The following is a 27740-nucleotide window of genomic DNA, read 5'->3' as shown; positions in this document are numbered from 1 at the left end:
CAGTTTGGCAGGAGGTGGGCAGGCTGACAGGGCATAGGCAGGCTGGCAGGGGGTGGGCAGGCTGGCAGGGCATAGGTAGGCTGGCAGGGGGTGGGCAGGCTGGTAGGGGATGGGCAGGCTGGCAGGGCATAGGCAGGCTGACAGGGAGTTGGCAGGCTGGCAGGGGGTGGGCAGGATGGCAGCGCATAGGCAGGCTGGCAGGTGGTGGGTAGGCTGGCAGGGGGTGGGCAGGCTGGCAGGTCATAGGCAGGATGGCAGGGGGTGGGTAGGCTGGCAGGGCATAGGCAGGCTGGCAGGGCATAGGCAGGCTGGCAGGGAGTGGGCAGGTGCCAAGGGTTAAGTCTCCTGGGGATGGTCTTGAACCTGACCCCAGCTCCTCCTGACTCCTCGCTGGGGGTGCTCTGCCCCCAGCCAGGGGCAGTGGTTGCCTCACTCCCACTTCTGCACCCCTGCAACCCCAGAGGCATTTTCTCTTCCTGCCCTCCCTCCCTGCCTGCCAGCACCACCCTGGGCCCTGCTGCTCCTGTTCTCCCACCTGGCCATGCCACCACACGGGGGGAGCAGCACTGCCTGGCTCTGCCTCCATCCCTTGCCCTCAGCCTGCCTGCAGAGGTATTTTTGTGCCTGGTTTCCCTCCCCTGGACCTTTTTGTCCCTCCCCTCCCTCCAGTACCTTTTATTTATGGTTAAAGTTCTTCTTTCAACCCCAGGTGGAGCCAGACTCTCTGGGTGCTTTACTCCTTTCCTCTCTCTGCATCTAATTCCTTTCTCTCCAAAGACAGGGCAGAGGAGAAGGCACTCAAGGTGTGGCCTCACCAGGGCTGCAGAAGAGGAGGCTCAGGGCAGAGCTCATTGCTCTCTACAGGTAGCTGAAGGGAGGCTGTAGCCAGGATCACACAGGCTCAGAGGGGCTGGAAGGGACCCAAGGGGATCACTGAGCCCAACCTCCCTGCCAGAGCAGGACCACACAATCCAGCACAGGTCACAGAGGACAGTTGGGCTCTGCTGCCAGGCACCCAGGGACAGGATGAAGAGGAACAGCCTCAAGCTGTGCTAAGGCAGGTTCAGGCTGGATGTTAGGAAGAAGGTCACAGAACCAAGCAGGGTGGAAGAGAGCTCCAAGCTCCTCCAGCCCGACCTAGCCCCTAGCCCTGCCCAACCAACCAGACCATGGCACTAAGTGCCCCAGCCAGGCTTGGCTGCAACACCTCCAGGCACAGCCACTCCACCACCTCCCTGGGCAGCCCATTCCAGTGCCAATCACTCTGTCAAAGTTCTTCCCAGCAAGAGTGATTGGCACTGGGATGGGCTGCCCAAGGAGGTGGTGCAGTGCCCATGGCTGGAGGTGTTTAAGGCTGCCTGAGGCACTCAGTGCCAGGGCTCAGTGAATCAGAAGGTGTTGGGTGCTGGGTTGGACTCGATGAGCTCAGAGCTCTTTTCCAACCTGCTTAATTCTGTGTTTCTGTGGTTCTGGGCAAGCAGATCTAGAGTGAAGTGTCCCTGCTCGTGGGGGGGGGAGCTGGCACTGGATGACCTTTGAGGTCCCTTCCAACCCTTGACAATTCTGTGCATGGGACACAGCTGCAACTTGGCTCCAGCAGGATCAGAGAATCAGATCCTGTATTGGATTGTTCTGTCAGGTTCTGAGTCTCTGGGGAGCTGCAATCAGACCAACAGAGCAGGAGGCTCTTACCTTGCATGGACACTCTCCACAAAGGTCCCACTTCTGGTCTTGAGCTGATCAACCTCCAGCCTCAGCTTGTCAATCTCATCAGACAGACGCCGCTGTTGGGGGGGAGATAAGAGACAGGCAGGGGTTGGCTTTGCCTCTGGGAGCAGCCAGCTCTGGGGGAGGCAAGAGACAGGCAGGGGTTGGCTTTGTCCCTGGGAGCAGCCATCTCTGGGGCAGACAAGAGACAGGCAGGGGTTGGCTTTGCCCCAGGGAGCAGCCAGCTCTGGGGCAGACAAGAGACAGGCAGGGGTTGGCTTTGTCCCTGGGAGCAGCCAGCTCTGGGGCAGACAAGAGACAGACAGGGGTTGGCTTTGTCCCTGGGAGCAGCCAGCTCTGGGGCAGACAAGAGACAGGCAGGGGTTGGCTTTGCCCCTGGGAGCAGCCAGCTCTGGGGCAGACAAGAGACAGGCAGGGGTTGGCTTTGCCCCTGGGAGCAGCCAGCTCTGGGGGAGGCAAGAGACAGGCAGGGGTTGGCTTTGCCCCTGGGAGCAGCCAGCTCTGGGGGAGGCAAGAGACAGGCAGGGGTTGGCTTTGCCCCTGGGAGCAGCCAGCTCTGGGGGCAGACAAGAGACAGGCAGGGGTTGGCTTTGCCCCTGGGAGCTGCCAGCTCTGGGGCAGGCAAGAGACAGGCAGGGATTGGCTTTGCCCCTGGGAGCAGCCAGCTCTGGGGGCAGACAAGAGACAGGCAGGGGTTGGCTTTGCCCTGAGGGGCAGCCAGCTCTGGGGGCAGACAAGAGACAGGCAGGGGTTGGCTTTGCCCTGAGGGGCAGCCAGCTCTGGGGGCAGACAAGAGACAGGCAGGGGTTGGCTTTGCCCCTGGGAGCAGCCAGGTCTGGGGGCAGACAAGAGACAGGCAGGGATTGGCTTTGCCCTGAGGGGCAGACAGCTCTGGGGCAGACAAGAGACAGGCAGAGGTTGGCTTTGCCCTGAGGGGCAGCCAGCTCTGGGGGCAGACAAGAGACAGGCAGGGGTTGGCTTTGCCCCTGGGAGCAGCCAGCTCTGGGGGAGGCAAGAGACAGGCAGGGGTTGGCTTTGCCCCTGGGAGCAGCCAGCTCTGGGGGCAGACAAGAGACAGGCAGGGGTTGGCTTTGCCCCTGGGAGCAGCCAGCTCTGGGGGAGGCAAGAGACAGGCAGGGGTTGGCTTTGCCCCAGGGAGCAGCCAGCTCTGGGGGAGGCAAGAGACAGGCAGAGGTTGGCTTTGCCCCAGGGAGCAGTCAGCTCTGGGGGCAGACAAGAGACAGGCAGGGGTTGGCTTTGCCCCTGGGAGCAGCCAGCTCTGGGGGCAGACAAGAGACAGGCAGGGATTGGCTTTGCCCCTGGGAGCAGCCAGCTCTGGGGGCAGACAAGAGACAGGCAGGGATTGGCTTTGCCCCTGGGAGCAGCCAGCCCTGGGGGAGGCAAGAGACAGGCAGGGGTTGGCTTTGCCCCTGGGAGCAGCCAGCTCTGGGGGCAGACAAGAGACAGGCAGGGATTGGCTTTGCCCCTGGGAGCAGCCAGCCCTGGGGGAGGCAAGAGACAGGCAGGGGTTGGCTTTGCCCCTGGGAGCAGCCAGCTCTGGGGGAGGCAAGAGACAGGCAGGGGTTGGCTTTGCCCCAGGGAGCAGCCAGCTCTGGGGGAGGCAAGAGACAGGCAGGGGTTGGCTTTGCCCCTGGGAGCAGCCAGCTCTGGGGGCAGACAAGAGACAGGCAGGGATTGGCTTTGCCCTGAGGGGCAGCCAGCTCTGGGGGCAGACAAGAGACAGGCAGGGGTTGGCTTTGCCCCTGGGAGCAGCCAGCTCTGGGGGAGGCAAGAGACAGGCAGGGGTTGGCTTTGCCCCTGGGAGCAGCCACCTCTGGGGCAGACAAGAGACAGGCAGGGGTTGGCTTTGCCCCTGGGAGCAGCCAGCTCTGGGGGCAGACAAGAGACAGGCAGGGGTTGGCTTTGCCCCTGGGAGCAGCCAGCTCTGGGGGCAGACAAGAGACAGGCAGAGGTTGGCTTTGCCCCTGGGAGCAGTCAGCTCTGGGGGCAGACAAGAGACAGGCAGGGGTTGGCTTTGCCCCTGGGAACAGCCAGCTCTGGGGGAGGCAAGAGACAGGCAGGGGTTGGGTTTGCCCCTGGGAGCAGTCAGCTCTGTGCCCTTCCACATCCTGAGGCAGTGCCAGGTTTATGTTCCCTTGGGAAAAATAAATGCCCATGCCAGGCTCAGGGCACCTTGGGCACAGTGGCACAGAAATGGCTCCTGCAGGTGGCTGGGGATGGCCATGCTGGGGTGATGCAGGTCCCAGGGCAGACAGACACAGGGCAGCTCCTAGCCCTGCTGCTTGCAGGTGAAGGAGAATTGGTCCCACCAAGATGCTCTGGATTGGCTCCAGCTCACAGCCTGCACATTTCCTTTAGCAAAGGTCAGAGTTGGTGATGGCTTTGTCCCTCCTGCTGCCAACCCCACCCTGATGGGGAGCTGCCACTGAGTGCTGCCCTGTGGAAGTGTGAGGAGGGAGGCTGAAGGCAGGCAGGGGAGGGAGGATCCATCAGGCAGGGCAGGGATCCATCAGGCAGAGCAGGATCCAGTCCCGAGGGTGATTAGGCTGAAGCAGGGTGGGGAACATGCAGGCAGCACCATGCAAGTCTCTGAGCTGGGCAGCCATGGGCAGGGAGAGCCTGCAGGGCCTGCACCTGCTCACATCTGGGGCAGCAAGGTCCTGGGTGAGGGGAAAAGCAACCTCCCAGCCATGCATGGGGCACGTCCCAAAAGCTCCTGCTGCTCCAAGGAGCTGCAGCCCTCAAGCTCCCCAGCACAGGCCAAGGTGGATTTGTGTTGTGGACCCTACTGAGATGCTTCATCTGAGAGTAGGGAGGGTGTCAAGACCCTACAGAGCCATCTGCAAGGTGGGCATGGAGCAGCAGATCCACTCCTGGGTTGAGAATGCTTTGGGGGTGAAGGGGTCAGGGCTGCCTGGGCAGCACCAGAGAGAACTGGAGCAAAGTGGAGGAAGCCACCAGGGCCTCACTGCTGTCCCTGGCAGGGCTCATGGGTGGAGGAGTGTGACAGAAACATGGAGATGGGACTGGATTGTGCCTGTTAGGGCACCAGAGTGAGGTCTCCAGGGAGGTGAGGGGCAGCTTCCATCCAGCCTGGCTTAGCTTGTGGCCTCCTGCTGCTGGGAGCTTTGGGGTGCAAGCTCCTAAGCAACTAGAGGCATTTTAGGAGGTGCCAGCACCCCTAGGCAGGGGTTGGGAGCAAGGCTCTGAGCAGCAGCAGCAGAGCAAGCTCTGGGCAGCAGCAGCAGAGCAGGCTCTGGGCAGCAGCAGAGCAGGCTCTGGGCAGCAGCAGCAGAGCAGGCTCTGGGCAGCAGCAGAGCAGGCTTTGGGCAGCAGCAGCAGAGCAGGCTCTGGGCAGCAGCAGAGCAGGCTCTGGGCAGCAGCTGCAGAGCAGGCTCTGAGCAGCAGCAGAGCAGGCTCCAGGCAGCAGAGCAGGCTCTGAGCAGCAGCAGAGCAGACTCTGGGCAGCAGCAGCAGAGCAGGCTCTGAGCAGCAGCAGAGCAGGCTCTGAGCAGCAGCAGCAGAGCAGACTCTGGGCAGCAGCAGAGCAGGCTCTGGGCAGCAGCTGCAGAGCAGGCTCTGGGCAGCAGCAGCAGAGAAGGCTCTGGGCAGTAGCAGCAGAGCAGGCTCTGGGCAGCAGCAGAGCAGGCTCTGGGCAGCAGCTGCAGAGCAGGCTCTGGGCAGCAGCAGCAGAGAAGGCTCTGGGCAGTAGCAGCAGAGCAGGCTCTGGGCAGCAGCAGAGCAGGCTCTGGGCAGCAGCTGCAGAGCAGGCTCTGAGCAGCAGCAGAGCAGGCTCCAGGCAGCAGAGCAGGCTCTGAGCAGCAGCAGAGCAGACTCTGGGCAGCAGCAGCAGAGCAGGCTCTGAGCAGCAGCAGAGCAGGCTCTGAGCAGCAGCAGCAGAGCAGACTCTGGGCAGCAGCAGAGCAGGCTCTGGGCAGCAGCTGCAGAGCAGGCTCTGGGCAGCAGCAGCAGAGAAGGCTCTGGGCAGTAGCAGCAGAGCAGGCTCTGGGCAGCAGCAGAGCAGGCTCTGGGCAGCAGCTGCAGAGCAGGCTCTGGGCAGCAGCAGCAGAGAAGGCTCTGGGCAGTAGCAGCAGAGCAGGCTCTGGGCAGCAGAGCAGGCTCTGGGCAGCAGCAGCAGAGCAGGCTCTGGGCAGCTGCAGAGCAGGCTCTGGGCAGCAGCAGAGCAGGCTCTGGGCAGCAGAGCAGGCTCTGGGCAGCAGCAGAGCAGGCTCTGGGCAGCAGCAGCAGAGCAGGCTCTGGGCAGCAGCAGCAGAGCAGGCTCCAGGCAGCAGAGCAGGCTCTGGGCAGCAGCAGCAGAGCAGGCTCCAGGCAGCAGAGCAGGCTCTGGGCAGCAGCAGAGCAGGCTCTGGGCAGCAGCAGAGCAGGCTCCGGGCAGCAGAGCAGGCTCTGGGCAGCAGCAGAGCAGGCTCTGGGCAGCAGCAGCAGAGCAGGCTCTGGGCAGCAGCAGCAGAGCAGGCTCCAGGCAGCAGAGCAGGCTCTGGGCAGCAGCAGAGCAGGCTCTGGGCAGCAGCAGCAGAGCAGGCTCCCTGCAGCAGCCTTTACCTTGTCGTGCTGGTGCTCCTCTATCTGCTTTTGGGTGTTCTCCAGCTCTTGTAACAAGGTGTTCTTTGGGATGCCAACCAGAAGAAGAGGGAACAGAAGCAGGAAAGAGAGAGAGAGCACTCAGAAAACAGCCACAGGACTTCCCAGGGCTGGCCAGCGTGGAGCTGCTGCAGGGACAGTGCCATGGACACCTGGCAGCACCATGGGCATGGCTCCCTGACCTGCTTCCTCACCTAGCACCAACAGCTGCTCACCTCTGCAGAGCTCCTGCTCCCTAAGCAGGGCTGCCATAGCCCACACCAGGGCTGGGTCAGGGCCATGGAGGACAAGTGGTGAGGAGAGATTTGCTGGGCAGCCCTTGAAGAGCATCTGAGAGGAGATCAACTCCTCCAGCACCTGGATCCAGGGCCAAAGGTCAGAGAATCAAGGAATCAGGGAGTGCTTTGGGTGGGAAGGGACCTGCAAAGCTCACCTAGACAAATCCCCTGCACTCAGCAGGGACATCCCCAGCCAGAGCAGGTTGCTCAGAGCCCCAAACGACCTCAGCTGCAGTGGTGCCAGGCATGGGGCACCTCCCACCTCTCTGGGCAACCTGGCACAGGCTCTCATCACCCTCAGTGCCCTAGAATCAGAGAATGGTTTAGGTTGGAAGGGACCTCAAGGATCATCCAGTTCCAACCCCCTGCCATGGGCAGGGACATCTCCCACTAGAACAGGTTGCTCAAGGTCTCATCCAGCCTGGCCTTGAACTCCTCCAGGGAGGTTGTGGAGCACAGAAGCACCCAATGTGATCATTGATCACATTGGGTGCTTCTGTGCTCCACAACCTCCCTGGGAAACCTGTGCCAGTGTCCAGACCATCACCTCTTGTCCTTTCACAACAGGTCCTGCTCAAAAGTCTGTCCCCAGCTTTCTTCCAGGCCACCAGGAGGTCTCCCTGGAGCCTGAACAAGCTCAACTCTCTCAGCCTGGCCTCCCAGCAGAGCCCTTCCAGCCCTGTCAGCACTGCTGTGGCCTCCTCTGGTCACACTCCAACAGGTCCATGGCTTCCTTGCCCTTGCAGATCTAAGCTGGGGGACAGGCAGAAGATGTCTCTGCCCCTGCCTGACCTCCTGCCCCTCGCTGGGAGGTGCTGGCAGTCAGCAGCACCATTTTTGCCTGCAGAGACCTGGAGCATCTCTCTGGAGGAGTCAGTGCCAGCAGCTGGCTGAGGGGCAGGCAATGCCCCTTTGGAAGGTGCCAAGACCCTGGTGGGATTTTGCCCCACGTGCTGGGTCCTGCTTTTCATCCAGAGCCACTCAGCCACCTGCCAGAGGCCTGGGCACGCTGGCACAGCTGCATCTGGCTGGGCACAGGAGGCACAGGGCAGCAGGGAGACAGATCCTGGAGGGATCAGCAGGGGGGTGTGAGCTTCCCCTGCTCTGACACCCCAAGGGCAGCCTGGCCCCTGCAGAACCCCAGGAGAGGAGAAGGCTGAAGGGCTGAGCTGGCACTGTCGGGGCCATCCTTGCCCCACACAGCTGAACTGAGGCAGCAGCAGCTCCAGCTGGCAGCTCAGAGGAGAGCTCAGCTCCAGGAGGAGCAGGCTGAGAGCTGCTCAGGGCCTCTGCCCCGGCGTGGAGAGGGCAAAACAGGAGGTGCTGAGGAAGAGCATGGAGAGGTGGGGATGCGGTGGGGGGAGGGGGAAGGGTGAGTGGAGAGAGGGAAGGGTGAGTGGAGGGAGGGAAGGGTGAGTGGAGAGAGGGAAAGGTGAGTGGAGAAGGGGAAGGGTGAGGGGAGAGGGGGAAGGGTGAGTGGAGAGGAGGAAGGGTGAGTGGAGAGGGGGAAGGGTGAGTGGAGAGGGGGAAGGGTGAGTGGAGAGAGGGAAGGGTGAGTGGAGAGGAGGAAGGGTGAGTGGAGAGGGGGAAGGGTGAGGGGAGAGAGGGAAGGGTGCATGGAGAGAGGGAAGGGTGAGGGGAGAGAGGGAAGGGTGAGTGGAGGGAGGGAAGGGTGAGTGGAGAGAGGGAAAGGTGAGTGGAGAGGGGGAAGGGTGAGGGGAGAGGGGGAAGGGTGAGGGGAGAGAGGGAAGGGTGAGTGGGGAGAGGGAAGGGTGAGTGGAGAGGAGGAAGGGTGAGTGGAGAGGGGTAAGGGTGAGGGGAGAGAGGGAAGGGTGCATGGAGAGAGGGAAGGGTGAGTGGAGAGGGGGGAAGGGTGAGTGGAGAGAGGGAAGGGTGAGTGGAGAGAGGGAAGGGTGAGGGGAGAGGAGGAAGGGTGAGTGGAGAGGGGGAAGGGTGAGTGGAGAGGATGAAGGCTGTGTGGGGAGGGGGAAGGCTGCGTGGGGAGGATGAAGGCTGAGTGGGTAGGGGGAAGGCTGCATGGGGAGGGAGAAGGCTGCATGGGGAGGGGGAAGGCTGAGTGGGGAGGGGGAAGGCTGAGTGGGGAGGGGGAAGGCTGAGTGGGGAGGATGAAGGCTGAGTGGGGAGGGGGAAGGCTGCATAGGGAGGGAGAAGGCTGCATGGGGAGGGAGAAGGCTGCATAGGGAGGGGGAAGGCTGAGTGGGGAGGGGGAAGGCTGAGTGGGGAGGATGAAGGCTGCATGGGGAGGGAGAAGGCTGCATGGGGAGGGGGAAGGCTGAGTGGGGAGGGGGAAGGCTGAGTGGGGAGGGGGAAGGCTGAGTGGGGAGGGAGAAGGCTGCATGGGGAGGGGGAAGGCTGCACTCTCCCCTGCAGGATTCACTCTGCCCCGCAGGATGCAGCAGGGTTTGCTCTGCCAGCTGAGTGCAGGCTGCAGTTGAGGCTGTGCTGGAGCAGACACAGGGAAGCAGGGGGATGGAGCAGGAGGCTGCTGCAGATGGAGGCTGCTGGGCTGGAGGCAGAGGTGCTCCCAGCAGCCCCCAGCTGGCATCCTGCATGGGGCCATTTCTCCAGTCCTGCCCAGGTACTTCCCTACCCCTGTGCCACAGCTGCCTGAGGCTCCACGGTGGAGGGGCAGCAGAGCCCTGGACCCTCCTGGCCAGCTCCACAAAGGAGCCCCTGCCCACCAGGCACTACCTTCTCCTCCAAGGCTGCCATCCTCTCCTTGAGGTGCAGCTGCAGCCTCTCGTTGGACTCGCTCAGCAGCCTGTCCACAGTGTCTGACAGCCTCTTGTTGTGCTCCTCGTTCATCTTCTCCCTCTGCCGTGCCTGCAACACAGACATGGGCACAGCCATGGCAGGGCAGGGCACCTGCTCCTGCCACCCCCCTTAGCCTCTGCCTGCTGCTGGGGGCAGAGCTGGTCTGGCAGGCCCAGGCTTTGGGGACAGAACATGGAACTGTTTTGGTTAGGAGAGAGCTTTTGGATGGTGGAGTCCAACCCTTGCCCCAGCAGTGCCAGGGCACCACCAACCCATGGCCCTCAGCACCACATCAGCACAGATGTGAAATCCCACCAGGGGTGGAGACTCCACCACCTGCCAGGGCAGCCTCAGCAACCCTCAGAGGAAAGAAGTTGTTCCTCATGGCCAACCTAAACCTCCTCTGGTGCAGCTTGAGGTCATTCCCTGTTGTCCTGTCACTGGTTCCTTGGGAGCAGAGCCCAACCCCCAGCTGGCTGCAGCCTGCTCTCAGGGAGCTGCAGAGAGCAATGAGCTCTGCCCTCAGCCTGCTCTGCTCCAGGCTGCTCACCCCCAGCTCCCTCAGCTGCCCCTCCCCAGCCCTGCTCTCCAGACCCTTCCCCACCTTTGCTGCCCTTCTCTGGACCTGCTCCAGCTCCTCAATGTCCTTCTGGGTGTGAGGAGCCCAAAACTGAGCCCAGGATTCCAGATGTGGCTCCCCCAGTGCCCAGCCCAGAGGCACAATCCCTGCCCTGCTCCTGCTGCCCACACCATTGTTGATCCAGCCCAGGCTGCTGCTGCCCTTCTTGCCCACCTGGGCACTGCTGCCTCACCTCCAGCTGCTGTCACCCAGCACCCCCAGGTCCTTTTCCACCAGGCAGTTTCCAGCCACTCTGCCCCCAGCCTGGAGCCTTTGTGGGGTTGTTGTGATCCAAGAGCAAGACCCAGCCCTTGGCTTTGTTGATCCTCATCCCATTGGCCTCAGCCCATGGATGCAGCCTGGTCAGGTCCTTCTGCAGAGCCTCCAACCCTCCACTGGCACTGTACTTGGTGCCATCTGCAAGCTGACTGAGGGTGCCTCAATCCCCTCACCCAGATCATTGCTCAAGTTACTGAGCAGAAGTGGTCCCAGTGCTGGTCCCTGAGGAACAGAAGCTTCCAGCACCAATCTGACCCTCCCCTGGGGCTTTGCCACTTCTCAGCCAAGGATGAACAGGAGAGAAGCAGCATCCAGAGGGCAGCCTGCCCTTGAAGACAGCTTCACCTGCCAGGGACTGCCACAGTGGGACACATCCCAGGCCCTTACATGTGCCAGTCCTCTGGGTGTGCAAACATCTCTCTGCCCCAGGCAGCACTCCCAGGGGCACTGCTGCAGTGCCACCTGGGCAACCCCAGAAATGGGCATCACATCCTCCTGCACAGCTGAGGAGCTCAGCAGGAACTGTGACCTGTGACCCATCAGTACACCCTTGACTTTGTGAGGGGCAGCACCCACAGGCCTCACCCTGCTGCTGATCCAGGCTCAAGGCAGGAGCTGCTGCATCCTCTCCTACCCTGCATTTGGGGTCCCAGCTTGCCCCAGAAGGTGGTGCTGGGAGGGGATGTGGTGTGCCTCCTTCCTGGGAAGGAGGCAGTCACAGGAGGGAGTGTCAGGAGCTCCTGGGTGACTTCAGCTCAAGGGGTGCTGGATGGGAGAGGATTAAGCAGGCTCCTGTTCCCATCCTGCTTCAGAGGCAGCAGCACAGCCAGCAGCAAACCACCCTCTGCACGAGAGGGAAAGCAGTGGTCAGGATGCCCAGGGAGGTGGTGGAGACAGAGCCACAGAATCAGTCAGGGTTGGAAGGGAGCACAAGGAGCAGCCAGCTCCAACCCCCTGCCATGCCCAGGGACACCCTACCCTAGAGCAGGCTGCACACAGCCTCAGCCAGCCTGGCCTCAAACACCTCCAGGGATCAGGCTTCCACCTCCTCCCTGGGCAACCCATTCCAGCCTCTCACCACTCTCCTGCTCAACAACTTCCTCCTCACCTCCAGCCTCACTCTCCCCATTTCCAGCTTTGTTCCATCCCCCCCAGTCCTGTCACTCCCTCACAGCCTCAAAAGTCCCTCCCCAGCTCTCCTGTAGCCTCCATCAGACACTGCAAGGCCACAAGAAGGTCCCCTGGGAGCCTTCTCCTCTCCAGCCTGCACAGCCCCAACTCTCTCAGCCTCTCCTCCCAGCAGAGCAGCTCCTGCCCTCTGCTCATCCTCCTGGCCCTGCTCTGGACACCTTCCAGCACCTCCACAGCCCTCCTGTCCCAGGGGCTCCAGCACTGGATGCAGCACTCCAGGTGGGGTCTCAGCAGAGCAGAGCAGGGCAGGATCATTCCCTCCCTGCTGCCCACCCTGCTCTGGCTGCAGCCCAGGCTCTGCTTGCTCTCTGTGCTGCCAGAGCACACTGACAGCTCAGGCTGAGCTTCTCCTCCACCAGCACCCCCAGGTCCCTCTCCTCAGGGCTGTTCTCCAGCCTGGCACTGCCCAGCCTGGATTGGTGCTTGGCATTGCCTCCACCCAGCTGCAGGACCCATCCCTGGAGGGGTTTCAGAGCTGTGCAGATGTGGTGCCTGGGGACACTGCTCAGAGGTGGACTTGGAGCAGGGTTCATGGTCGGACTCGATGGTCTCAGAGGTCTTCTCCAACCTGAATGCTTCTGTGACTCGTGGTGTGCCCACCCAGGCAGAGCCCAGCCCAGGCCAGGCCCTGCAAGCAGTGCCCCAGGCAGGCTGAGCAGCACTCACCCTGGCCAGCTCCTGGTTCTTCTCCTCCAGCTGGCTCTCCAGCTGCCTCAGGTGCTCCTCGATGCTCCCATGCCTCTCTTCTGCCTGGGAGAAGCAGAGCAGCCCTCTGGGGTGATGCTTCCCAACGCCTCCTGCATCCCTCCACCCATCCCCACAGCCTCCCCCAGCACAGGGCACTCTCTGCTGTGCCTGTACCCTGCTGTGCTTCACTGGCTGCTGTGGGCCCAAGCCTGCCCAAAGCAAGGTGGTGGGAGATGGAGGTGCTCTGGGGGTGACCCTGCACCTGGGAAGGGCAAGGCTGTCCCTATCCACACCTCCCTCCTGCACCCTCCAGCCTGAGTGCTTCCTGTCCCTCCTCATCCACTCAGATGGACAGGGCCACCTCTGCCTGGAGAGAGGTGCTGAGGGGAGGGAGCAGCCCCCAGGGTGCAGGGCACAGCAGCAGCTTTATGACTGCTGTCCCTGCAGCGTGGGGCAGGCCCAGGACAGCAGAGCCCAGGGGCTGGGAAGGAGAGCAGGGAGCCTTGGGCCTGCCAGGGGCTCTGTCACTGCAGGGTGGGTGGCCAGACCTGCCTCTGCCTCTGCTTCCTGGAGGCATAGAAAGTTCCATGCAAACATGAGGAGAGATTTTTCCCCTGTGAGGGTGACAGAGCTGCCCTGGGCAGCTGTGGAGCCTCCCTCTCCGGAGATGTTCAAGCCCTGCCTGGATGCATCCCTGTGTGATCTGCTCTAGGTCCTGCTCTGCCAGGGGGGTTGGACTCTTTGGGTCCCTTCCAGTCCCTGGCATCTGTGAGCCTGTAATGAGCTTTGGGGGACCCTTCCAGCTCCTGGCATCTGTGAGCCTGTGATGAGCTTTGGGGGTCCCTTCCAGCCCCTGACATCTGTGAGCCTGTGATGAGCTTTGGGGGTCCCTTCCAGCCCCTGGCATCTGTGAGCCTGTGATGAGCTTTGGGGGTCCCTTCCAGCCCCTGGCATCTGTGAGCCTGTGATGAGCTTTGGGGGTCCCTTCCAGCCCCTGGCATCTGTGAGCCTGTGATGAGCTTTGGGGGACCCTTCCAGCCCCTGACATCTGTGAGCCTGTGATGAGCTTTGGGGGACCCTCCCAGCCCCTGGCACTTGGCGCTGCTGTGCTTCCTGCTCCCCGTGGTGGCCGCAGCAGGCTCCAGGCTTGCCTTGGTGAGGGCAGCGATGCGCTGGGCCAGCTCCGCCTCCACCTCGGGCAGCGTCTCCGCCTTGCGCATCGTCTGCTGCAGCTTCTGCTCCGCCAGCTCCAGCAGCTCCTGCAGGTGCCTCGCCTTCTCCTCGCACTGCGGGACAGGGCAGGGTGCGTGGCTGCCCCCGGGGCTGGCTGCCCTGCCCCAGCCCCAGCCCCAGCTCCAGCCTCAGCTCCAGCCCCAGCCCCAGCTTCAGCCCCAACCCCAGCCTCAGCTCCAGCCCCAGCTCCATCTCCAGCCCCAGCTCCAGCCTCAGCTCCAGCTTCAGCTCCAGCCCCAGCTTCAGCTCCAGCTCCAGCCCCAGTCCCAGCTTCAGCTCCAGCCTCAGCTCCAGCCCCAGCTCCAGCCCCAACCCCAGCTCCAATTCCAGCCTCAGCTCCAGCCCCAGGTCCAGCCTCAGCTCCAGCCCTAGCCCCAGCTCCAGCTCCAACCCCAGCTCCCACTCCAGCCTCAGCCCCAGTCCCAGCTCCATAGCCCCAACCCCAGCTCCAGCTCCAGCTGCACCTCCACCTCCAGCCTCAGCTCCAACCCCAGCCTCATCTCCAGCTGCACCTCCACCTCCAGCCTCAGCTCCAACCCCAGCCTCATCTCCAGCTCCAGTCCCAGCACCAGCTCAAGTCCCAGCCCCAGCCTCAGCTCCATCCCCAGCCTCAGCCCCAGCTCTATCCCCAGCCTCAGCCCCAGGTCCATCCCCAACCCCAGCCCCAGCTCAAGCTCTAGCTGCACCTCCACCCCCAGCCCCAGCTCCAGCCTCAGCCTCAAACCCACCCCCAGCCTCACCTCCAGCTCCAGCCCCAGCACCAACTCAGGTCCCAGCCCCAGCCTCAGTTCCATCGCCAACCCCAGCTCCAGCTCCAGCCCCAGCTCCATAGCCCCAACCCCAGCCCCAGCTCCAACTCCAGATGCACCTCCACCTCCAGTCCCAGCTCCAGTCCCAGTCTCAAACCCAGCCCCAGTCTCCCCTGCAGTTACAGCCCCAGCTCCAGCTCCACTCCCAGCCCCAGCACCAGTTCCATTCCCAGCCCCAGTACCAGCTCCAACTCCAGATGCACCTCCACCTCCAGCCCCAGCTTCAGTCCCAGCCTCAAACCCAGCCCCAGTCTCCCCTGCAGTTCCAGCCCCAGCACCAGCTCCATTCCCAGCCACAGCACCTGCTCCATTCCCAGCCCCAGCACCAGCTCCATTCCCAGCCCCAGCCCCAGCCCCAGCTCCATTCCCAGCCCCAGCACCAGCTCCACTCCCAGCCCCAGCACCAGCTCCATTCCCAGCCCCAGCCCCAGCTCCATTCCCAGCCCCAGCTCCACTCCCAGCCCCAGCCCCAGTTCCATTCCCAGCCCCAGCCCCAGCTCCAACTCCAGATGCACCTCCACCTCCAGTCCCAGCTCCAGTCCCAGTCTCAAACCCAGCCCCAGTCTCCCCTGCAGTTACAGCCCCAGCTCCAGCTCCACTCCCAGCCCCAGCACCAGTTCCATTCCCAGCCCCAGTACCAGCTCCAACTCCAGATGCACCTCCACCTCCAGCCCCAGCTTCAGTCCCAGCCTCAAACCCAGCCCCAGTCTCCCCTGCAGTTCCAGCCCCAGCACCAGCTCCATTCCCAGCCACAGCACCTGCTCCATTCCCAGCCCCAGCACCAGCTCCATTCCCAGCCCCAGCCCCAGCTCCATTCCCAGCCCCAGCACCAGCTCCACTCCCAGCCCCAGCACCAGCTCCATTCCCAGCCCCAGCCCCAGCTCCATTCCCAGCCCCAGCTCCACTCCCAGCCCCAGCCCCAGTTCCATTCCCAGCCCCAGCCCCAGCTCCACTCCCAGCCCCAGCCCCAGCTCCATTCCCAGCCCCAGTTCCATTCCCAGCCCCAGCTCCATCCCCCCCCAGCGCTGGTACCTGCCGGTGCAGGGACTCCTTGTTGGCCAGCTCATTCTCCAGCTTGTCGTTGAGGTCGTGGATGGATGTGGCCTCTCTCTGGGCTGCCAGGTAGCGCTTCTCCAGCGTGGTGATCCTCTCCTCCATGTCCTCCTTCTGAGCCAGGGCCTGGGGGGCGTTGGGGCTGTCACTGCCCGAGCCCTGACCGCCAGGCTGGGGCTAAGGGCAGGGCTGGGCTGTGAGGAGTAAGTTCTGCTCCAGGAGGCTGCTGGAGTGCTGCAAGAGGCTGCCCAGGGAGGTGCTTGAGGCCTCACCCCTGGAGGTGAGGCTGGAGGGGGCTGTGGGCAGCCTGCTCTGCTGGAGGATGTCCCTGCTGAGCCTGTGCTGCACTCAGCTTTGGAGCTCACTCCCAGCCCAGACCATTCCATGACTCTGATTCTTCCTCCTCCTCCTCCTCCTCCATGCTCAGGCTGGAGCAGAGGAGCAGCTACCTGTTGGGCAGAGCACTGCAGTGGCTGCTCTTGGGCATGAGGCCACTTTATGCCACTCGTGGCCCTGGTTGCATATCTCCAGCTGGTCCTGTGCCCAGCTGCCACCCAGCTCCAGGCATGCCCCAGTGTGCCCCAGTCCAGGCATGCCAGGGGAAGGAAGGGGCTGAGGGGCAGCAGAGCAGGAGGGGAAGCCAGGGAGAGCCAGGCAGGCACACAGGGTCCTGCCCATGGGCACACTGGGTCCTGCCAGTGGGCACACAGGGTCCTGCCAGGGGGCACACAGGGTCCTGCCAGGGGGCACACAGCTCTGTGCCTACAGGCTGCAGCTCAGGGGCTGCTGCTGACCCCAGGGCAGGGCTGCTGGGGGCCTCAGGGATGATGTCCCCAAGGCAGTGACCTGTCTGGGGGGGGCAGAGCCCCCAGCCAGCATGCAGCAGCAGCTGTGACCCCTCCCCAGCCCACAGCACCCAGAGCTGCTCTGCAGATCCACAGCGGCAGCAGGAGGCTGTGGGGGCAGAGTGAGGGGGGACAGGGTGAGGGGACAGGGTGAGGGGACAGGGTGAGGGGGGACAATGTGAGGGGACAGTGTGGGGGACAGTGAGGAGGGACAGTGAGGGGGAACAGTGAGGGGGGACAGTGTGGGGGGTCAGTGTGGGGGACAGTGAGGGGGGACAGTGAGGGGGGGACAGTGTGGGGGGTCAGTGTGGGGGACAGTGAGGGGGGACAGTGAAGGGAGACAGTGAGGGGGGTCAGTGTGGGGGACAGTGAGGGGGGACAGTGAGGGGGGTCAGTGTGGGGGACAGTGAGGGGGGACAGTGAAGGGGGACAGTGTGGGGGTTCAGTGTGGGGGACAGTGAGGGGGGACAGTGAGGGGGATCAGTGTGGGGGGTCAGTGTGGGGGTCAGCGTGGGGGAAAGTGAGGGGGGACAGGGAAGGGGACAGTGTGGGGGGACAGTGAGGGGGTCGTTGTGGGGGACTGTGGGGGGGGACAGTGCCTAACCTCCCGGAGGTCCCTCTGGTACTTGCTGCTCATCTCCTCGGATTTGATCAGGTCCTTCCTGGCCGTGCCCAGATCCTCCTCCAGCTCGGCCACGCTGGCAGCCAGGGCAGAGATTCGCTCCTTGGCCTGGACCACTTCGAAGTTCTGCTTCTCCAGGAGCTCCTGCAGCTCCACCACCCTCCCTGCCTCCTCCTCTGGGTGCACAGAGCCGTTGGAGAGTCGCTGCAAGGCAGCACAGAGGGAGGTGGGGTCCAGGGCTGCCCCCCGGGGCAGGCTGGCACTGCCTGCATTGAGGGCACCTGGCACTGCCTGCAGTGGGGGCACCTGGCACTGCCTGCATTGAGGGCACCTGGCAATGCCTGCAGTGGGGGCACCTGGAGCTGCCTGCAGTGAGGGCACCTGGCACTGCCTGCAGTGGAGCACCTGGCACTGCCTGCAGTGGGGGCACCTGGCACTGCCTGCAGTGGGGGCACCTGGCACTGCCTGCAGTGGGGGCACCTGGCAATGCCTGCATTGAGGGCACCTGGTGCTGCCTGCAGTGGAGCACCTGGCACTGCCTGCAGTGGGGGCACCTGGCACTGTCTGAAGTGGAGCACCTGGCACTGCCTGCAGTGGGGGCACCTGGCACTGTCTGAAGTGGAGCACCTGGCACTGCCTGCAGTGGGGGCACCTGGCACTGTCTGAAGTGGGGCACCTGGCAATGCCTGCATTGAGGGCACCTGGCACTGCCTGCAGTGGGGCACCTGGCACTGCCTGCATTGTGGGCACCTGGAGCTGCCTGCAGTGGGGCACCTGGTGCTGCCTGCAGTGGGGCACCTGGTGCTGCCTGCAGTGGGGGCACCTGACACTGCCTGCAGTGGGGACACCTGACACTGCCTGCAGTGGGGACACCTGGCACTGCCTGCAGTGGGGGCACCTGACACTGCCTGCAGTGGGGACACCTGGCACTGCCTGCAGTGGGGGCACCTGACACTGCCTGCAGTGGGGGCACCTGACACTGTCTGCAGTGGGGGCACCTGGCAATGCCTGCATTGAGGGCACCTGACACTGCCTGCAGTGGGGGCACCTGACACTGCCTGCAGTGGGGGCACCTGGCACTGTCTGCAGTGGGGGCACCTGGCAATGCCTGCATTGAGGGCACCTGACACTGCCTGCAGTGGGGGCACCTGGCACTGCCTGCAGTGAGGGCACCTGACACTGCCTGCAGTGGGGGCACCTGACACTGCCTGCAGTGGGGGCACCTGGCAATGCCTGCATTGAGGGCACCTGGCGCTGCCTGCAGTGGGGGCACCTGGCAATGCCTGCATTGAGGGCACCTGGCAATGCCTGCAGTGGGGGCACCTGGCACTGCAGGGTGGTGGGCAGCAAGGCTGTGGGGCTCTGGGACACCCTGCTGAGAGCCTCCACCTGCCAGGGATGTGGCTCCTCACAGGCACCAGCCAACAGGCGAGCAGAGCCCCCAGGAGCAGGAGCAGCTCCCCCGGCTCAGGATGGCCTGGATGCAGCAGGAAGAGCTTTTCCCTGCGGGTTGGACCCAGAGGAGAGGGCAAAAGCTTCTCTGCAGCCTGCAGCCAGCAACAAGGGGGGGGTGGAGAAACCACAGCCTGGGTGAGCGTGGTCAGAGCAGAGGGTTCTGGGCTCTCACCTTCCAGGGAAGCTTCTGTGCAGGCTCCTTGGGCTCCCTCTCGTCCCTTTCCCCTGCTGGCACCTCTCGTGTGGCACCTTGCTGCAGAACTGCCACCTGCATGCCAAGGGAGCTCCATCAGCACCAGGAGTTCATGGGGAAGCAGCTGGAGCTGCACCCAGGTCCCTGCTGGCTGCCTCCAGCAGTGCCAGCAGCCGGGGAGGAACTGGAGGCACTGAGTGAGGAGCAGAGGGAGGGCAGGAGGGAGCCTGTCGGTGTGGCATGGGCAGGGAGGTGCCTGCTGCAGGCACACACAGAGTCTGAGCCCCAGGGAGAGCCCTTGGTGACCTGAGCCCTGCACCCAGCAGTGCTGCTCCCCAAGGGCTGCTTCTGCTCAAGACCTTCACCAGTGAGCTGCAGGAGGGCACCCAGGGCCCCCTCAGCCAGGCTGCAGGTGACACTAAGGCAGCAGTGTGGATCTGCTGGAGGGTTGGAGGCTCTGCAGAAGGACCTGGCCAGGCTGCATCCATGGGCTGAGGTCAATGGGATGAGGATCAACAAGGCCAAGGATCCTGCACTTGGGTCACAACAAGCCCATGAAGGGTCCAGGCTTGGGGCAAAGTGGCTGGGAAGTTGCTTGGCAGAGAAGGACCTGGGGGTGTTGGTTGGCAGAAGGGCACCAGCAGCCTGGGCTGGCTCAGCACTGGTGTGGGCAGCAGGAGCAGGGCAGGGGTTGTGCCCCTGGACTGGGCACTGGGGAGGTCACAGCTTGAGCCCTGAGCTCAGTTCTGAACCCTTCACACCAAGAAGGGCATTGAGGAGCTGGAGCAGGTCCAGAGGAAGGCAACAAAGGAGGGGAAGGGTCTGGAGAGCAGGGCTGGGGAGCAGCAGCTGGGGGAGCTGGGGGTGAGCAGTGTGGGGCAGAGCAGGCTGAGGGCAGAGCTCATTGCTCTCTGCAGCTCCCTGAGAGCAGGCTGCAGCCAGCTGGGGGTTGGGCTCTGCTGCCTGGGCTCAGGGGATGGAAGGAGAGGAAATGTCCTGGGATTGTGCCAGGGGAGGGTTAGGTTGGACATAAGGAACAGCCTCTTAGCCCCTTGGTGTGACACAAGCTCAGGCTGCTTCTGGCAGTGAGGATGGACATCAAACATCAAAAGGGCAGAGGAGACCTTGCCTGTGAGACCAACATCTCCAGGAGGCTTACAAGAGGTGTCCCCAAGCAGGACAATCCCTCCTCCAGACAGCACTGCCAGAAGGAAAGGCTCACATCTGGCACTGCTCAGCCTGGAGGAGACTTAGAGGGGACCTTAGCACTCTCTACAACTACCTCAAGTTGTAGTCAGGTGGAGGTTGGGCTCTTCTCCCAGACAACCTGAGACAGGGCAAGAGGACATGGCCTGAAGCTGCACCAGGGGAGGGTTAGGTTGGATGTTAGGAAGCAATTCCTGATGGAAAGGGTGAGTAGGAATTTGGCCCAGGGAGGTGGTGGAGTCACTGCCCCTGGAGGTGCTGAAGCCAAGCCTGGCTGAGGCATTTAGTGCCATGGTCTGGGTGATTGGGCAGGGCTGGGGGCTAGGTTGGGCTGGAGGAGCTTGGAGCTCTCTGCCAACCTGCCTGATTCTGTGACTCTATAATGGAGTCACCATCCCTGGAGGTCTCTAAGAAGAGCTTGGCTGTGGCTCTGGGTGCCATGGGTTAGCTGCTGTGGAGGGCTTAGCTCCCAGGCTGGACCTGACGACCTCAGAGCTCTTTCCCAGCCTCAATAAGTCCATGAGCTGCGACCAAGAGGTCACTGCTGGAGGTGGCACTTCACCAAGGAGTCCCAAACAGGACATGAAAGCAGTCCCAGCCCAGTGGCTGCCCCAGCAAGGACCCAGGGCAGGCTGCCAGGGCAGCTCTTACCTGCCGATGGGCATCCACCAGCTGCTCCTCCAAGGTTGCCACTCGCTCCAAGGCCGCTCGTAGGCGTTCCCTGACCTGCAGAGGGGTGGGACAACAGGAAAGGTCATTCCTCACCCGTGCCCAGCATCTAGGTGAGCTCCCAGCCCCCTGTGTCTGCCCAACAAGCCAGGCTCAGGTGGATTCAGATCTCAGGGGTTCAGCTCCGGGATTCAGATCTCAGGGGTTCAGCTCCGGGATTCAGATCTCAGGGGTTCAGCTCAGGGATTCAGATCTCAGGGATGCTCCAACCCAGGAGAGTGAGAAGCACATCAGAGAGGAGCAGCCTGGACCAAGGTGACTCTTGGAGATGGCCTGGACAGCTTGAGGATGCCTTTGTCAGAGGAAGGAGATGCTTGAGGCAAATGAATTAGGAGAAACAAGGGCTGAGCCCAGAGTGCCAAATGCCAAGGTACCAAGTGGCCCAAGGGAGGACATCCTCCATGCCCAATGGTCTCAAACCACTTGGCAGCTTCACCAGCTCCTCAAACAAGCAACCTGCAGCTTTTGGGTGTCCCAAGAAGGCCTCCAGGTCACCACTCAGAAACAAAATGAATGGAAGAGGAGGTTGGGAGAAGGGTAGGGGATTAGGAAGAGATCCCTAACAGTGATGGTGGGCAGACACTGGCACAGGTTGAGGGTGGGCAGACACTGGCACAGGTTGCCCAGGGAGGTTGTGGAGCACAGAAGCACAGAATGGGATCTTTGATCACATTGGGTGCTTCTGTGCTCCACAACCTCCCTGGAGGTGTTCAGGACCAGGCTGGATGAGGCCTTGAGCAACCTGTTTCAGTGAGAGGTGTCCCTGCCCATGGCAGCAGACTGGAACTGGCTGAGCTTTCAGGTCCCTCCCAACCCAACCCCTTCTGTGATTCCCTCCATGATTCCCTGCCCACCCCACTGAGGGCTCTGCCAGCTCTTTGCATCCTGTGCCCACACCACAGCATGCTGCTGCCACCATGCCCTGGAAGGATGTGAAGTGCCACATCCCCCTGCACCCACCCAGCCCAACCTGCCTGGGCAGCACCTCCCCAGCACAGCCAGACCTTGGTTCTGGTGGGGAGGAGGTTGGAACTGGATGATCTCTAAGATCCCTTCCACCCCAGACCATTCCAGGATTCCCTGATTCCCTGCCTGCCCCACTGAGGGCTCTGTCACCTCTCTGTACCTCCATGCCCACACCACAGCATCCAGCTGCCACCATGCCCTGGAAGGATGTGAAGTGCCACATCCCCCTGCACCCACCCAGCCCAACCTGCCTGGGCAGCACCTCCCCAGCACAGCCAGACCTTGGCAGAGCCTTGGACCTGGATGAACTTTGAGGTCCCTCCCAACCCTTGACACAGCCTTGGACCTGGATGAGCTCTGAGGTCCCTCCCAACCCTTGACACAGCCTTAGACCTGGATGGGCTCTGAGGTCCCTCCCAACCCTTGACACAGCCTTGGTCCTGGATGGGCTCTGAGGTCCCTTCCAACCCTTGGCATGGCCTTGGACCTGGATGAGCTCTGAGGTCCCTTCCAACCCTTGACACAGCCTTGGACCTGGATGGGCTCTGAGGTCCCTCCCAACCCTTGACACAGCCTTGGTCCTGGATGGGCTCTGAGGTCCCTCCCAACCCTTGGCATGACCTTGGACCTGGATGGGCTCTGAGGTCCCTCCCAACCCTTGACACAGCCTTGGTCCTGGATGGGCTCTGAGGTCCCTCCCAACCCTTGGCATGACCTTGGACCTGGATGGGCTCTGAGGTCCCTCCCAACCCTTGGCATGGCCTTGGACCTGGATGGGCTCTGAGGTCCCTCCCAACCCTTGGCATGACCTTGGACCTGGATGGGCTCTGAGGTCCCTCCCAACCCTTGGCATGGCCTTGGACCTGGATGGGCTCTGAGGTCCCTCCCAACCCTTGGCATGGCCTTGGACCTGGATGGGCTCTGAGGTCCCTCCCAACCCTTGGCATGGCCTTGGACCTGGATGGGCTCTGAGGTCCCTCCCAACCCTTGGCATGGCCTTGGACCTGGATGGGCTCTGAGGTCCCTCCCAACCCTTGGCATGGCCTTGGACCTGGATGGGCTCTGAGGTCCCTCCCAACCCTTGGCATGACCTTGGACCTGGATGGGCTCTGAGGTCCCTTCCAACCCTTGGCATGGCCTTGGACCTGGATGGGCTCTGAGGTCCCTCCCAACCCTTGACACAGCCTTGGACCTGGATGGGCTCTGAGGTCCCTTCCAACCCTTGACACAGCCTTGGACCTGGATGGGCTCTGAGGTCCCTTCCAACCCTTGGCATGGCCTTGGACCTGGATGGGCTCTGAGGTCCCTTCCAACCCTTGGCATGGCCTTGGACCTGGATGGGCTCTGAGGTCCCTTCCAACCCTTGGCATGGCCTTGGACCTGGATGGGCTCTGAGGTCACTTCCAACCCTTGGCATGGCCTTGGACCTGGATGAGCTTTGAGGTCCCTCCCAACCCTTGACATGGCCTTGGACCTGGATGAACTCTGAGATCCCTTCCAACCCTTGACACAGCCTTGGACCTGGATGGGCTCTGAGGTCCCTTCCAACCCTTGACACAGCCTTGGACCTGGATGGGCTCTGAGATCCCTTCCAACCCTTGGCATGGCCTTGGACCTGGATGAGCTCTGAGGTCCCTCCCAACCCTTGGCATGGCCTTGGACCTGGATGGGCTCTGAGGTCCCTCCCAACCCAACCCGTTCCGAAGCGAGGTCAGCCCCGAGCAGGGTCTGGTGCTGGGGGGAGCTGGGGGGGGTCCCTGCAGCCTGCCTCACCTTCTCATCCAGTGCCTTGTGATGCTCAAAGAGCGACTTGAGAGCCTTCAGCACCTCCACCTCGCTGGAGACGCCGGACGGGGACTGTGCCTGGCGCTTGACCACGGTCATCCTGAGGGACCTCTCATGCCTGGACACCAGGCACTCCAGGTGCTCCAGCAGCAGCTGTGCGAGGGGCAGGCGTCAGGTGAGCTGCCCAGCGGCCCTGGGCCTGCCCCCCAACCCCCCGTGGGTGCCCCCCGTGGGGGGCAGAGCCTTACCCGAGTGTTGTTGCGCTCAGCCTTCAGCTCCGAGATCTCCTCCTCCCGCTCCAGCAGCTGCTCCCGGCAGGCACTCAGCTCCCGCGTCAGGGTGGCGAACTCCTGCGGGGGCAGGGCAAGCAGGCAGCTGGAGAGGGAGCCAGGGGCAGCATTCCCAGCTCTGGCATCCCTCCTCGTGGGGACAGCTCCTGCTTGGGTGTGGGGCAGCATTCCCAGCTCTGGCATCCCTCCTTGTGGGGACAGCTCCTGCTTGGGTGTGGGGCAGCATTCCCAGCACTGGCATTCCTCCTTGTGGGGGCAGCTCCTGCTTGGGTGTGGGGCAGCATTCCCAGCACTGGCATCCCTCCTCGTGGGGACAGCTCCTGCTTGGGTGTGGGGCAGCATTCCCAGCTCTGGCATCCCTCCTTGTGGGGAGAGCTCCTGCTTGGGTGTGGGGTAGCATTCTCAGCTCTGGCATCCCTCCTTGTGGGGACAGCTCCTGCTTGGATGTGGGGCAGCATTCCCAGCACTGGGGTCCCTCCTTGTGGGGAGAGCTCCTGCTTGGGTGTGGGGCAGCATTCCCATCACTGGGGTCCCTCCTTGTGGGGAGAGCTCCTGCTTGGGTGTGGGGCAGCATTCCCATCACTGGGGTCCCTCCTTGTGGGGAGAGCTCCTGCTTGGGTGTGGGGCAGCATTCCCAGCACTGGGGTCCCTCCTTGTGGGGAGAGCTCCTGCTTGGGTGTGGGGTAGCATTCTCAGCTCTGGCATCCCTCCTTGTGGGGAGAGCTCCTGCTTGGGTGTGGGGCAGCATTCCCAGCACTGACATCCCTCCTTGTGGGGAGAGCTCCTGCTTGGGTGTGGGGCAGCATTCCCAGCACTGGGGTCCCTCTTTGTGGGGAGAGCTCCTGCTTGGGTGTGGGGCAGCATTCCCATCACTGACATCCCTCCTTGTGGGGAGAGCTCCTGCTTGGGTGTGGGGCAGCATTCCCAGCACTGGGGTCCCTCCTTGTGGGGAGAGCTCCTGCTTGGGTGTGGGGCAGCATTCCCATCACTGACATCCCTCCTTGTGGGGAGAGCTCCTGCTTGGGTGTGGGGCAGCATTCCCAGCACTGACATCCCTCCTTGTGGGGAGAGCTCCTGCTTGGGTGTGGGGCAGCATTCCCAGCACTGGGGTCCCTCTTTGTGGGGAGAGCTCCTGCTTGGGTGTGGGGCAGCATTCCCAGCACTGGGGTCCCTCCTTGTGGGTAGAGCTCCTGCCTGGCTGCCCAGGGAGGTGGTGGAGTGCCCTTGCCCGGGGGTGTTGAAGAGGCTGAGCTGTGCTGCTGCAGGGTGGAGTTTGGTGGCCATGGTGGTGCTGGGTTGTGCTTGGGCTCAAGGATCCGAAAGGTCTGCTCCAGTTCTACCATTCTGTGATCCTTTGGGGTGCATCTGGCTCCCCAGGCACAGCTGGCACTGTGTCAGAGGGGAAGGAACCTCCCTCTGGTTGCTCCCAGGCTGGAGCTGAGTTCACCTTCCCCTCAACACCAAGCCCCAAGCTCCTGGCTCAGCCCAGCAGGACTCTGCCACTGCTGCTGCAGCCAGCAAGCGGTGCCAGGGCTGAGACCTCTCACAGCTGGCAGCTCTGGGGGCGAAAGATGCAAAGGCAGAAACACCTGAGCTGGCCCCACTCTCACAGGGCTGTGAGGAGAAGTGAAGGGGCAGGCAAAAGAAGGGTCTCAGAAGAAGCTGGGAAGGATTTGCTGCAGCATTAACAGCCCAGATCTTGGCTGGGAGCTGAGAGCTCTTTTCCAGCCTCCAATTCTCTCTCACTTCCAATTTCCAGGGCAGTATTATTGTTGCTGTTGGGTTGTTGTTGGGTTGTTGTTATTGGCCTTGGTGTTGCTGTTGCTGTTGTTGTTATGATCTATGTTTTTAAAGCCTCCACAGGGAAGCAAAGTGCTGAAGCTTGGATGGGATCAGATGCTCTGCTGGGCTCCCAGTGAGACCTCTGCCAACAGCTGCCTGCCCCCCAAGGTGATCTGCAGGAGGGGCCTGGGTTCATCAGCAGTGAGTGTGCAGCTGACACCAAGTTGGAGGCAAGTGTGGAGCTGTTGGAGGGCTCTGCAGAGGGACCTGGGCAGGCTGCACAGATGGGCACAGTCCAGTGCCAGGTGCTTGACAAAGCCAAATGCCAGGTTCTGCACTTTGGCCACAGCAACCCCATGCAGGGCCACAGGCTGGGGACAGAGTGGCTGAGAGCAGCAGACAGAGGAGGACCTGGAGTCATCCTTGTACCACTCACCTCCCCAGGGACCACTCCAGCCCTAGGCTCATTCCTGTCCCCTTCACCTCCCCAGGGACCACTCCAGCCCTGGGCTCATTCCTGTCCCCATCACTTCCCCAAGGAGACCACTTGAGCCCTGGGCTTATTCCTGTCCCCATCACCTTCCCAGAGACCACTCCAGCCCTGGGCTCATCCCTGTCCCCTTCTCCTCCCCAGGGACCACTCCAGCCCTGGGCTCATTCCTGTCCCCATCACCTTCCCAGAGACCACTCCAGCCCTGGGCTCATCCCTGTCCCAATCACCTTCCCAGGGACCACTCCAGCCCTGGCATCATCCCTGCTCCTCTCAGTTGCCCCCCGAATTGACCACAGCACCTCAAACCTCCATCACCACCCTCTGCCACGCCCAGTCACCACCCCACACTTGCTCTGGGACCACTCCCCAGGAGCTCACTGTGCCAGCCAAGCCCTTCCCAGAGCTGGGCTGTGGGATTAGGGCTGGGCAGAGCCCAGCAGCCACGTGTGAGCTCACCGTGGGGTTATGCAAGAGCCAGCAGCTCCTGAGCATCCCCAGGGATTACAGCAGGGCTGGGAATGCCAGGCAGAGGGATGCAGCTGCAGAAGGTGCCAGGGTAGGTGCCAGTGCTCCACTGGCTGCTGCAGACTCAGGGCTACATCACAGCCCCAGGCCCTCAGCAGGCACAGAGACAGGCAGCAAGGCTTGAGCTCAGCAAAAGCATCCTGACAGCCCTGAGGGTCCCAGGAAGGGCTCTCAGCAGCCCAAGCTGGGATGGCAGGTGACAGATTGGCAGTGAGCTCAGTGCCTGCACCACAGCAAACATGAAGTGATGGAATTGTTTGGGTTGGCAAAGCTCTCTCAGGTCACCCAGTCCAGCACCAACCCAGCCCCACCATGGCCACTGAACCCTGGCCCCAGGTGCCATGGCCACAGCTTCCTGCAACCCCTCCAGCCATGGGCACTCCACCACCTCCCTGGGCAGCCTCTGCCAGGCCCTCACCACTCCTCCAGCAAGGAAACTTTTCCTCCTCTCCAACCTAACCCTCCCCTGGCACAATCCCAGGACATTTCCTCTCCTTCCATCCCCTGAGCCCAGGCAGCAGAGCCCAACCCCCAGCTGGCTGCAGCCTGCTCTCAGGGAGCTGCAGAGAGCAATGAGCTCTGCCCTCAGCCTCCTCTTCCCCAGGCTGCTCACCCCCAGCTCCCTCAGCTGCCCCTCCCCAGCCCTGCTCTCCAGACCCTTCCCCACCTTTGCTGCCCTTCACTGGACCTACTCCAGCTCCTCAATGCCCTCCTTGCAGTGAGGAACCCAAATCTGACCCCAGGACTCAAGGTGTGCCCTCAGCAGTGCCCAGTCCAGGCCCAGGGTCAGTGCCCTGTGGAGCAGAACCTTCACATCCATCACCCTAAGCACCAGCAAAGAGGCACTAAAGAGGATCAGGATGATTTTTCTCTGCCCTGGCTGTAGTCTGGAGTCTCCCCGAAGCTGTGGAGCTGCCTGGTCCTGGCTCTGATCAGCTCTCAAACTAAGCAGGGACACCTATAAACGGATTAGAAAGTGAAGGAGAGTTGCCTGATCCTCAGTCTAAGGATGGACAACGAGACAGCAGCCCTGGCATGGCCCAGGAGCCTTGGGGGAAGCCTGGGAAGGAGCTAATTGGCAGGGGAAAGGGAGAGGATTCTGCCCCTTGGCTCTGCTCTCCTCACACCCCACCTGGAGTCCTGGGGGCAGCTCTGCAGCCCCCAGCACAAGCAGGACATGGAAGTGTTGGAGCCAGCCCAGAGGAGGCCACCAAGATGCTGAGAGGGCTGCAGCAGCTCTGCTCTGAGCACAGGCTGAGAGAGTTGGGGCTGTGCAGCCTGGAGAAGGAGAAGGCTTGGAGGAGACCTTGGAGTGGCCTTGCAGGATCTGAAGGGGGCTGCAGGAGGGCTGGGGAGGGACTGTTGAGAAGGTCTGGGAATGAGAGGAGGAGGAGGAGGAATGGGTTTGAAGTGGCAGAGGGGAGATTGAAAGTGAATGTGAGGAAGAAGTTGTTTGCAGGGAGGGTGCTGAGACACTGGCACAGGTTTCCCAGGGAGGTTGTGGAGCACAGAAGCACCCAATGGGATCAAAGATCAAAGATCCCATTGGGTGCTTCTGTGCTCCACAACCTCCC

General features: G+C 62.6%; 1 protein-coding gene across 4 annotated transcripts in view; it reads right to left on the bottom strand.

Annotated features, from left to right (window-relative positions):
- Positions 1-27740, bottom strand: part of PPFIA4 (PTPRF interacting protein alpha 4) — a 115738-nt gene that overhangs the window by 35041 nt on the left and 52957 nt on the right. For 2 of the 4 annotated variants that reach the window (XM_064173428.1, XM_064173429.1), the window contains exons 3-13: positions 23325-23426; positions 23065-23229; positions 20248-20322; positions 18370-18465; positions 16725-16946; positions 15255-15401; positions 13332-13466; positions 12160-12243; positions 9342-9473; positions 6313-6375; positions 1693-1784 (exon numbers count right to left, since the gene is read on the bottom strand). In XM_064173428.1, the coding sequence (XP_064029498.1) occupies positions 1693-1784; positions 6313-6375; positions 9342-9473; positions 12160-12243; positions 13332-13466; positions 15255-15401; positions 16725-16946; positions 18370-18465; positions 20248-20322; positions 23065-23229; positions 23325-23426 (1313 nt within the window). The remainder of the gene's footprint in view (positions 1-1692; positions 1785-6312; positions 6376-9341; positions 9474-12159; positions 12244-13331; positions 13467-15254; positions 15402-16724; positions 16947-18369; positions 18466-20247; positions 20323-23064; positions 23230-23324; positions 23427-27740) is intronic. The other 2 variants (XM_064173430.1, XM_064173431.1) reach the window with 2 other exon arrangements.

This window comes from Pogoniulus pusillus, chromosome 39, assembly GCF_015220805.1.
Source record: "Pogoniulus pusillus isolate bPogPus1 chromosome 39, bPogPus1.pri, whole genome shotgun sequence".
Taxonomy (NCBI): Eukaryota; Metazoa; Chordata; class Aves; order Piciformes; family Lybiidae; genus Pogoniulus; species Pogoniulus pusillus.
Note: the sequence above shows the minus strand (reverse complement) of the source record. Positions and strands in the feature narration are given on the sequence as shown.